The sequence below is a fragment of the Electrona antarctica genome (genome assembly GCF_951216825.1).
Source record: "Electrona antarctica genome assembly, chromosome: 2".
Taxonomy (NCBI): Eukaryota; Metazoa; Chordata; class Actinopteri; order Myctophiformes; family Myctophidae; genus Electrona; species Electrona antarctica.
Window position 1 is genome coordinate 40,555,558 of NC_136807.1, and position 12,221 is coordinate 40,567,778.

The 12,221-nt window shown below is 42.0% G+C and overlaps 1 protein-coding gene across 1 annotated transcript in view; it reads left to right on the forward strand.

The window, feature by feature from the left end:
- LOC306933278 (dihydropyridine-sensitive L-type skeletal muscle calcium channel subunit alpha-1-like) overlaps positions 1-12,221 on the forward strand; it is a gene marked incomplete at its 5' end in the record, with an annotated part of 28,806 nt that overhangs the window by 5,429 nt on the left and 11,156 nt on the right. The window contains 10 exons of the mRNA XM_079515424.1: positions 1,152-1,239; positions 1,360-1,467; positions 1,717-1,769; positions 1,875-2,021; positions 2,350-2,551; positions 2,935-3,093; positions 4,601-4,726; positions 4,824-4,889; positions 5,280-5,371; positions 5,545-5,704. Coding sequence (XP_079371550.1) covers positions 1,152-1,239; positions 1,360-1,467; positions 1,717-1,769; positions 1,875-2,021; positions 2,350-2,551; positions 2,935-3,093; positions 4,601-4,726; positions 4,824-4,889; positions 5,280-5,371; positions 5,545-5,704 — 1,201 coding nt within the window. The remainder of the gene's footprint in view (positions 1-1,151; positions 1,240-1,359; positions 1,468-1,716; positions 1,770-1,874; positions 2,022-2,349; positions 2,552-2,934; positions 3,094-4,600; positions 4,727-4,823; positions 4,890-5,279; positions 5,372-5,544; positions 5,705-12,221) is intronic.

Genomic DNA, 12,221 nt, shown 5'->3' on the forward strand with positions numbered 1-12,221 from the left:
TCTGCTATTTTCAGAGCGCAACCAAACATAAATGGACTTATCTTTTAGTTCTACTGGATCTATTCTCCACTAGTCCCTAACATATTAGTCTAGTTATTACATATTGACGATATTGTTGTCAATATTTAGTCTCAGTTTTAGTCATCATAGCTTAGTTTTTACATAGTTTTTGTCAGTGAAAAAAGGCAGTTGAACATTTTCCGTCGACATATAGTTTTAGTCGACATAATCAACACATCAAATCAAATTCTTTAAAAATTTAAAATTATAACCGCACTGGACTGCAGACCAACTCTCACTGGATAATAACCCTGTCACATGGATAGAGTTGGATGACAGTTTTCAACCAATGAGGGAGAGGATAGGGTTGCAGTGTTCCCATTATACTGAAAGTTGCACAAAGCCACTGCTGTAAATGGACTGTTGCTTGTCGTGTGTGTGCGGCAACTGTCTCTCTGTGCTTTTCATTGTATTTCTCTCTGGTTTGACAATGCTTATGTAAACAAGTGATACAAAGAAACAAGGGAACAATTGTCTTCATGCTGTTATCACCACAACTGCACTACTGACCATGTATTCACACAGCTATTTGGTCAACCAATCAACATCCATTTCTATCAAGCTTTGACCAATTGACCACGGGCAATCCGTTGATCAGATTATCATACTCTAAGGTTCAGACACATGAATTCAGATCAGGCCAAAGACTTGTTTTCCTCAATTGTTTTTTTCTATTATTTTTTGGTACCTAATTTTTATTTAATTTTTTGTATTTTGTGTAAACACTGTATTTGTATTGCGTTACTGTCTGTTAAATGCCACAATTTCCCTTTTTACCACATATTTTGCACTTTATTTATTCTTTAATCATAACCCAGCCTTGTGAACTACAGTAGCAATATCTCAGGAACGCTTTGAGGGAATTTCATGAAACTTGGCAGAAACCTACACTTGGACTCAAGTTCCAGGAAGTAGGTGGTCAAAGGTCGAAGTATCTGTGACCTCACAAAACATGTTAATTAAATTCCCTCAAAGTCGTCACTATTGAGGTTTCTAGTACTGACTACTGGACACCAACGATATATATGGCAACTTTTTGGTGGAGTCATACATGGCACAACCTGAGTGTATTGTGTATCTGTGGTGTGCAGGTCCAGTGCCATTTCTGTGGTGAAGATTCTCAGGGTGTTGAGGGTGCTTAGGCCTCTCAGGGCTCTCAATCGAGCCAAGGGCTTGAAGGTAACATTCACAACTCTGTACCTTTTGAATCTCTCTTGCTAAACACATTCATGGTCCATTCTTCTGACCTATTCATCACCCCCGTTTCTGTGTTTGTTCTCTTCTCTTTTATATTGACAGCATGTGGTCCAGTGTGTGTTTGTGGCAGTCAAAACCATCGGTAACATTGTGTTGGTTACCGTGCTCTTGAATTTCATCTTTGCCTGTATAGGAGTGCAACTCTTTAAGGTGGGATTTGTTTTGTTCACATTTTATGTCATATATGTTCATATTATCATCATAGAATGTATCATATTTAAAGAAATGTATTAACGTCAATAAATCTTAGCCTGGATTCCAGCCTGATTCGCTGCGTTCCGCGGATCTGAAAATGTCACAATTCGGAATCACGGAATGCAGCGATTCAGACTGGAACCCAGGCTAATAAAATCTACTCACATGCATCTAAATTATTGTCATATTTCCTTTAATTCTCAGGGTAAATTCTACAGCTGCACAGATGAAACCAAATCAAACCCAGAGGAATGCCAGTAAGAGAAATGCCAAGTGATTTATCAGAGTAAAGCTCCAAGTATGAGTATTTTGTATTTATTCATATAATTTTATATATAATCAATGTTCCTGTCTCCGCTCAGGGGGATATACGTGAAACACGTGGAGAACTCCCTCCAGGACACAGTGCTGGCTGAGAGACAATGGATCAACAGTAACTTCAACTTTGACAATGTGTTCAAAGGCATGCTGGCTCTCTTCACTGTCTCCACATTCGAGGGCTGGCCAAAGTGAGTATGATGAACCAGTGGTGTAACTGTAAAGTAACTAAGTACATTTACTCAAGTACTGGACTTAAGTCAATATTTGAGGTATTTTTACTTTAATTTTCTTGATAGTATTGCCAGTATTTCAACTAAGTTTTCATTAACTTTACTTCTTTGCTACTGCATCTCAGAGAAAAATATTATTCTTTTACTACACTACAATTATTTTAAAACTTAATTTTTTGTCCGTGTGCAGACATATTGATGACCCCTGATCTCACCTCATGTGTGTCTCTCTCTCTCTCTCTCTCTCTCTCTCTCTCTCTCTCTCTCTCTCTCTGTTGTGTCCCAGGCTGCTGTACACAGCCATAGACTCTGACAAGGAGGACATGGGGCCTGTCTTCAACAACCACATAGACGTCTCTTTCTTCTTCATCATCTACATCATCCTCATTGCCTTCTTCATGATGAACATCTTCGTGGGCTTCGTCATCGTCACCTTCCAGGAGCAGGGCGAGTCGGAGTACCAGGACTGTGAGCTGGACAAGAACCAGGTACCACTCGAGGAGACCTACAGACCAGTGGTCTGGACCTCCATAACTCCTGAGCGTCTACCAATTGGTTTCATTTGTACACTCTCGGAGTTGCATACCTGCAAGGGTCCATTTGGAACTGCCCCTCAGGGAACCTGAGGATCCTTTGAGAACCTCTGACCTACGTAGAACAGTACTAGAACCGCATCATTATTTTTGTGACACTGTCTAAAGACTAAAGACGCCCAAGGCATTCCGAGAGGAGGCTACTTGAATGCAGAAGGGAGAAACCTTTGCTAACGACCTAGCTAAATATAGTTCACATGATACAGTTGACGTGTCTACATTTTCTTGATAATTATTGAGGCTACGACGTAATACTAATTCCTATTGTTTCCTTCCAGCGTTCATGTGTGCAGTATGCCCTGAAGGCTCGTCCGCTGAGGTGCTACATCCCTAAGAACCCCTACCAGTACAGGGTCTGGTACATAGTCACCTCCTGCTACTTTGAATACCTCATGTTCCTCCTAATCATGCTCAACACCCTTTGTCTGGGCATGCAGGTACAAATGCTATACTGTTGTTCTTAAAAGCAATAAAGACATTTTTGTTACAGTATTTGATACAGTATACTATCATCGATGTTGCGCAGAAACAGTGGTGGGCTGTACTGTCTCCATGGCTGTGCTGTAAATATCTGATCTGCACTGCACTGCACTGCACCGCTGCATGACAGCCTTGCTGTGTGTGACGCATCCCACTCTGTTGTCTGTGCACAACTCCTGTCTGGGACTTAACCTTACTGCAGTTGTTCTCAACCTGTTCAGGCCACTTGACCCGCCACAGTTATCATATTTGAACTGGGGACCACCCCACCTTATCAAGCACTTGGAATTGTAAGACTTGAGGCATTCCATTTTGTTTGACTAGGTTCCACAGAAAAATATTGTGAAAATAGCAGATTGACAAGCTCACCACACCTAGCAACGTGAGGCGTTGTGAGTTTGTAAATTGGCAATTTTCACATTATGTTTACCGGTATTTGACAATTTGGCTAAGGTTTGACCAGTTTTTATAGTTTAATTTGATGCAGTGATGGTCATCTGAGGACCGCCCCAAAATCATGTCGGGACCTCCAGGTTGAGAGAACCACTGCCTTACTGAACCGTGTGTGGCTCGTTTACTAATGGACCTCCAGGTTGAGAGAACCACTGCCTTACTGAACCGTGTGTGGCTCGTTTACTAATGGTGAAGCACATTGAAAGGCCTCAATACCTAGTTCCATAGCTCAGTGTTAGATTTGTCCTCGAGGTATTTGCTCCAATGTGTTCAAATGCGGTTCAAAAGCGGTATGCAGGTTAATGTGAACATATTTTTCTAACAAGGCATATGATACGGTCAAAGCTACTACCTTTTGTGTGTCAGTTTAATGAAAGCTGTTAATATTTTAACAATAAAGTGTGTGTATACTGTTTATTTTGCATGAGCTACAGTACATAGCATTGGCAGCCATTTTGTGGTGCCACGGATCGAAAGCCCATTCATTTATATATATATATATATATATATATATATATATATATATATATATATATATTTTAGCGGTTTTCAAATATTTTTTGATTCACCAGGATGGATGGCTTAATATGATTATATATATTTTCGGAAATCGCTATAGGAAAAATGAATGGGCTTTCCTATCAGTGACACCTCAAAATGGCCGCGACTGCTATGCTCTATTGCTGCCTCCTCTTTGGTTGTTGATCTCAGCAACCAAGACCAAGTCTTTTAGTAGTAGTTTTGTATCTAATCAATGGTGGAGAAATTGAGTTGTATTAATGCTATAGGGATTGCATTGCTTAACAATTGATCAATATTTTATTTGCCTGCTCTTATAATATTCCCTTTGCCTAATATAACATGATGCATAATTATCATCTGTTCATGACATTTTCACAGGAGTCAGATCCTATGTAAGCCAAAATTGCATCTGTATACAGTATTTGACTTTACCATTGATTTGCGTTGTCCGTACCATTCTTAAGCCCTCTTTGTCTCTTTTGCTCACAGAGCTCTGAAAATGCTCAGGTGTCCATCACGTTCTTCCGACTGTTCCGTGTCATGCGTCTGGTCAAGCTGCTGAATCGATCGGAGGGAATCCGTAATCTGCTGTGGACCTTCATCAAGTCGTTCCAGGTCCGTCAAGCTGTTATCTTAATCAGCATCATCGTTACCGTCAGTCTGTAATGCCAAGTTCAGCTGTTCACTGACCCTGTGTGTTGTCTTTCTGCAGGCCTTTCCTCATGTAGCACTGCTCATCATCATGCTCTTCTTCATCTATTCGGTGGTTGGAATGCAGGTGAGGTCTTTTAAAAAACTATTTTATGTTCAGGGAGGAACATGCTAAAAGGGAACCGTGAACTGTATCTGAATGATGAACAGTATACATGTCTATTAAAGGCATGTTTTGTCATTTACTTTAAGATGTTGCCCTGCCCCGAAAATAGCTGATCTACGAGCTTATAGCACATCGCGTCGCATTGCATCACGACGCGGTGTGAGCCTTTAGATCGGCTATATTTTGTACTTTGTACGAGAAAGTATAAATCGGGATTCACTTTGCGGTTCATGGGCGATCCTCCTGTCGTCCTCGTGTGTCCATGAATGCATGAAAACTCTGCCTTTGTGTGCTTGTTGAATGAAGCGTTTCTAAATGAGACTTTTAATGTGCATCGCATCGACCCTTCAGATCTTTGGAAAGATAGCTCTAGTGGACGGCACCCAGATCAACCGCAACAACAACTTCCAGTCATTCCCTCAAGCTGTTCTGATGCTATTCCGGTGAGTCTGTGGGCCAGGTTATGGTTGTGGTTCAAAGGTCAAACGCTGAGCCGAGACTTCACACTGTGTGTGTGTGTGTGTGTGTGTGTGTGTGTGTGTGTGTGTGTGTGTGTGTGTGTGTGTGAGTGTGTGTGTGTGTGTGTGTGTGTGTGTGTGTGTGTGTGTGTCGACAGGTGTGCTACAGGGGAGGCGTGGAACGAGGTCATGTTGGCCTCTATGTATGGGAATAGGTGTGACCCTAAGTCTGACTTCCTGCCAGGAGAGGAGTATGCCTGTGGGTCCAACTTTGCTGTCTTCTACTTCATGACCTTCTACTCTCTCTGTGCCTTCCTGGTGAGAACTGGTTGGACATGCAGTCCTTATTGTCTCCACCAGGCCGAAGGCATGGGGAGAGAGTATGTTTTGCACTCCGTCCGTGTGTGTGTGTGTCCTTCCGTCCGTCCGTCCTTCCGTGATCAACACAGATCTGCACAATTTCCCATCTTCCATCCTGATTGGCTAAGATTGGCTTCCAAAGCTCACATGATTGGTCCGTTTCGTACAAAATGCCACAAATCACAAACACAGTGTCCAATTTCCATCAAATTATACACACACATTTCCACTAGGCCGAGGACGACATGCCACTATTTCTTTCCCAAATCAGCCTCAGGGTGGCGCTATAACAGGCCAATTCCTGTTTTTACCTATAACTGCATCGACAACTTATGTATACACACTCCCTAGAGGCCATGGAAAAACATTTTCCCTGCATCCCTCTACATCTGCCGGTTAAAGCGCCACCATGAGGCCGATTTCTGCAAAACACATTGTTTATGTTAGTCGCACAGATTTCATCTAAATCTCACGCAAATCGGTACACATGATCTCTGTAGTCATGTGATCAAGACGAGCCTGTTGGATTTCTCAGATTCTACACTGATTAGCTAAGATTGCCTTCCAAAGTTTTCAGGAGTAGCCCGTTTTGTACAAAATGCTCATCCAGAATTCTATCCTCAGAGATGCTATGAGTGATCTGGCTCTGCATTTCCTCAACAAAATGAAGAAAATTGTTGCAAGAAACAAAAAAACATGTTTATATTACTCCTAAACATTTTTTTTATTGCTGGTTTTGTGTTGGGCCTAGTATGTGCAAGAGAATGTTCAGTGCAAGTGCCGAATGTTCCTTATCCCCAGTGGCGTCTCTACAGGGGGGCATTGGGGGGCATTGCCCCCCCAGATTGGATGGTGTGCCCCTCCAGTCCAGATTGGCCAGTAGTACCCTACACTACCAATATTTTAATGTTTTACAAATGTTAAATCTATAGGTTCTCCATGATTATTGTAAATATATACATGTTCAAATGAATTGAATAGTTAATAGAAATACAAGGTAATATATGCATGCAGAAGACATTATAATGCTCAACATATTGTATTATTGTATATGTATTTCTTTGTTTGTTGTTGGTGCTGCTGCATAATTGTAGCCTACTTGCCTTTTTCAAGCATCACTTTGTTGATAGGTGACTATTTGTTATACATGGGGGGGGGGGTTGAAAAATTAGGTGCCCCCTTTGGAAAAAAGTATGCCCCCCTGCTGATTTGTGCCTGGAGACGGCACTGCTTATCCCAGTTCAGTTTTCTCTTCTTTGACCAACAGCAATGATGCTCAGGTGCGGTGGGTCTAAATTACTCAAAAAATGCTGCTCAGCCAATCAATGAAATGATAAATGGTACATTATTATTTACATATTTTGTTGTATTGTCTTAATCTGAGGTATTGAGCTGCCTATATTGCAGGAGGGGCTGAGGACACTTGTAGATCTGCTATTTTCAAAATATTTTTAGAGACGTACAAATATACACTTCTAGCTATATACTTCTATATACTATAGTTCTCATACTTGCATAGCCTACTTGCGTATGATAAATCAATAAATCTTAAATTAATCAATCGAAAAAAGTACACACTCTCTCTCTCTCACTCACACACACACACACACACACACACACACACACACACACACACACACACACACACACACACACACACACCATTCAAAACAACTTGTGTGGCACAAGGTGCGGCCAGATTTTAGTGATGAGAGAGCCCGCCTTGGAACCCAGTTAAATTGAATTGTAATTAAATGTCATATAACAACAAGTCGTCTCAAGACACTTCTACACGCAGAACCCAGAGGTCTCAGGTTCAATTCCAGGCTTCTATTCAGCAATGTCTCTCAATGTCAATATCTTCCTGGGGTCAACTTGCACGCACACATGAGGAACAACTGCAATTAGAGAGAAAAAGCAACTGCAGAGGGTCAGCTAAGGGCCGATTCATACTCCTATTTTAGGGGGGGGGGGGTTGTCATAGTATCGGTCACGGGAGAAGGAAGAGAAAAAAATTGCTCCTACGGTGACAATGACATTGAACCCAAACGATGCACTTTCCTCATTCCTCAGCCATAAAGATGTGCTGCATGCATATTATGACAGCTTGACAGCATCACCATGGCACCTCGTGATGGATGTTTATCAGATCAAGTTCTACCAGCTAACCATGTGTTTGGTTTGGCAAGGTAGCTTAAATGGTTGTGGTTTCCTCTGTTGATGAGAAAGTCCACGGCATGCAAATTGAAAAAAACAACAACACACACCCTACAAGCTAAACTAGATTTGATGTATTAGACGTAATAATTGCATGTCAAATACTTCTCACAGGAACGTCAAGGATAAATTGCCAATAGAACACTGTCTGGAACAAGGAAACTTGAGAGACAAAACAGATAGGTAGGCCTACATGAAGAGTGATTGATGAAGGACATGCCAGGATTATTTATTTATAATCTTGGCATGCCACTACGATTTTTTGGATATCGATAAAGTCACAACGTGGAAGCAAAGTGTTGCCGTAGCGACGGGAAGCTAAAATACGGTAAATGTAATAGTATAAATGATGGATTCATAGAAATCAACAAAAGACGAGCCTTCTCATCTTGGCACAGCTGTGTTTAAACCATATGTCATAGATTGACACGCTTGTCCATGTACGGACAGGTTGATGACCCCTGATCATCACAATGTTGTGGTGGACATTTTCACCAATAGTTTTTTTGTTTGTTGCTGCGGACATGCAGAGAGAGAGAGAGAGAGAGCTGTGCATTAATTTGATGCACTTCAATAACTGCAATAGCAGGAAGGCCAAGCAAGAGTAGATTGCTCACATTGCCACACTGGAGGAACAGTGTTTTCTAGTTAATAGTTGTTATTGACAACACATTGTGAGCTTGTAGATTGGCTATTTTAACTATTCAAATATGTTTTTCAAAAATAGCAAAACAAATCTTCTGTGTTTTATAACTCTGTGCGTGCGTGCGTGCGCACACACGCTGTGGCTCCATACTGTATGAATCCATAATGTACATTCATATTATTCATTCAGTGCATAGATAGATGATAGAATATCACAGTTCCCTCTCGAATAGATGTCAGCTCCACCACCGTGCTGCTGTACTGATAGACAGGATCCATGTACTGTTACACTCACTGTATTTAACACTGTTCTACAGCTAGACTCTCTCTCTCTCTCTCTCTCTCTCTGTCTCTCTCTCTCTCTCTCTCTCTCTCTCTCTCTCTCTGTCTCTCTCTGTGTCTCTCTCTCTCTCTCTCTCTCTCTCTCTCTCTCTCTCTCTCTCTCTCTCTCTCTCTCTCTCTCTCTCTGGGTAGTGATTTGAATGTAATTATTTTCAAATTAAAATTATAAAGATTAAATGAAGGAAAGGAAAAGAGAAACATCCAAAACAAATGCCTTCAAATGGAAAACAGTCTCCTCCCTCCTGGTCCTTTTTGGTACGCAGAGCGAGGGCAGAACCGTTCTCATTCACCCAAAGGAATTATCCTTGTTACCTTTCTAAGTGAAATCTTAGTAGTTAACAAAAATAGTACTGTCACTTTAAGACCATTTGAAAAAGCAAACAATGTAAATAGACCTCAATAGACCCAAATAGTAATTCAGAGGACTCTGAAATGAATAGACACGACACCAACACATGAAGGAAAGATCATTTGAGTGATTCTCAGTAAAATCATGTTGTAAAGATTCAGCGTCATACATATAGCCATAATCCATCGTTACAAAATCCCATTGTCTGAATAATGTCTCTATATAGCATTTTAAGATGTCACAGTTGTTGTATTGTTGTGATTGGTTGAGAATAGAGTTCATGTCCCGTGATGATGACAGATGATCCGGATGTAGCGATGGCCGATCCAGAGCTGGCCTAATCCTATTGGCCAGCCGAGGGATGGTGTGCTCATTACACCATTATGGTGCAACCAGAGTATAGACTATATAGGCCATATGGAGATGTCATAACAATGTATATGTGACGGGCTGTGTGTTGACTCTCTTTTGTCCTAGCCAAGAACTAATGACCTCACTAAGCCGTTCACAGAATCTTGTAATTCTAGTTATTATGGTATGGTACTCACTGTAAAGCCTGCCCTCCAATTCACACACTTTCATCTTCTCCATAAAATCAGGTGCTTTTAGTGCTACGTTCTCATGCTTTGACAGATAGGCTCCAGAAACACGGCCAGCATTGTTACCGTCACAACAGTAAGCGCTCCAGAAATAACTGGGCACGTTCACTCCTTTTGCCACTCCCCCTGTCTGTGTTCCCCTGGTTATCGACAGCCAGGTCGCTGATGGAACTACCCCAGTCACTATGTAAGGGCCGATTCATACTCCTATTTTACCAATGTAGTGCCGAAATTATTTCGGCTCGTCAGAAACTTTCAGTAGCCATTGAGTAGCCATGTCATTGTCACCGTAGGAGCAATTTTTTTCTCTTCCTTCTCCCGTGACCGATACTATGACCCCCCCCCCCCCCTAAAATAGGAGTATGAATCGGCCCTTAGCTGACCCTCTGCAGTTGCTTTTTCTCTCTAATTGCAGTTGTTCCTCATGTGTGCGTGCGTGTTGACCCCAGGAAGATATTGACATTGAGAGACATTGCTGAATAGAAGCCTGGAATTGAACCTGAGACCTCTGGGTTCTGCGTGTAGAAGTGTCTTGAGACGACTTGTTGTTATATGACATTTAATTACAATTCAATTTAACTGGGTTCCAAGGCGGGCTCTCTCATCACTAAAATCTGGCCGCACCTTGTGCCACACAAGTTGTTTTGAATGGTGTGTGTGTGTGTGTGTGTGTGTGTGTGTGTGTGTGTGTGTGTGTGTGTGTGTGTGTGTGTGTGTGTGTGTGTGTACTTTTTTCGATTGATTAATTTAAGATTTATTGAGTTCTCATACGCAAGTAGGCTATGCAAGTATGAGAACTATAGTATATAGAAGTATATAGCTAGAAGTGTATATTTGTACGTCTCTAAAGCATGTGTGTGTGTGTGTGTGTGTGTGTGTGTGTGTGTGTGTGTGTGTGTGTGTGTGTGTGTGTGTGTGTGTGTGTGTGTGTGTGTGTGTGTGTCTGCTATTTTCAATATTTTGAAAATAGCAGATCTATGTCCTCAGCCCCTCCTGCAAGGGCTGAGGAACATGCAGGCCGTGACAGGTGTATGTGTTTACAAGCCTGTGTGTGTGAGAGAGAGAGAGAGTGTGTACTTTTTTCGATTGATTAATTTATGATGTATTGAGTTCTCATACGCAAGTAGGCTATGCAAGTATGAGAACTATAGTATATAGAAGTATATAGCTAGAAGTGTATATTTGTACGTCTCTAAAGCCTGTGTGTGTGTGTGTGTGTGTGTGTGTGTGTGTGTGTGTGTGTGTGTGTGTGTGTGTGTGTGTGTGTGTGTGTGTGTGTGTGTGTGTGTGTGTGATGGACCCCCTCTAAAATGAGAAGCTGCATCTCAAAGGGCTAAATGACCTCTCTGTACATTCTGACCACATTGTGAACATAGATGATCTACCTGTACAAACTCACAATGAATCACAATGCAACACGATGAGCTGTCAATCCTGCTCTGTCAGTGTTACAGGAATTCAGGCTCTCTGTGTTCACATTCCAAAGAGAGAAGCTAGTTTCCAGTAAGGAAGTTAATTAAATATAATAACCATTGCAACAGGGCTGCCAAGTACTACCATCTTTGCACGCCACATGCACACTTGCAATTCCACGTGCTCATTTTCTCCTCTCACTTCTTCATAATTGACATACCTTGCTACTCGGGGCCTGCCCTACTTGCATCGAGGGCAGGCATGCTCTCAAATGCCCCCTCAACCTATAGTCAGAGGCCTGGAATCCAAACACATTTATACATTTATCAAATGTTATATTAAATAAACTGCAGGCCGGCTTCCGCTCTTAGTTCTTTTCATAGGAGGCCTTCCTATGTTTCACCTGCAGTTTCAATTGAAATGGGCCTCCACCCTCAGGGGGGGCCTCCACCCTCAGGGGGGCCTCCAAGCGCCGACTGACCTGCAGGTGTCAGTCAACCCCCCGCCACCCTTGGCCCTCTCTCTCTCTCTCTCTCTCTCTCTCTCTCGCTGCCTTGCTCTCTCCCACGTTGTTAAATTACACCTATTTCCGGTTAATAACCTGGTTAAAATGTGCAGCATTGGGTAAAGGGGAGACACTATATTGTGAAGGGACGACAGGATGAGGAGAGGTGTTGTTGCTGCGTTATTGTCGCGAGTAGTGGCTGTGCGCGATATTGACCAGTCAAAACTATTGATATCAATGTGTCAATGCATCAACAGAATAATTATGTCATAGGTATACATATGGGGGCCTCATATTTAGGGACCAAGAAGTCACGCAGTGACTTTGGTCACTCTTTGTTTTTGTGTTTATTTTTCTTCTCCTTCTTCTCCTTCTCCTTCTTCTCCTTCCGCCAAAAATAGCTGT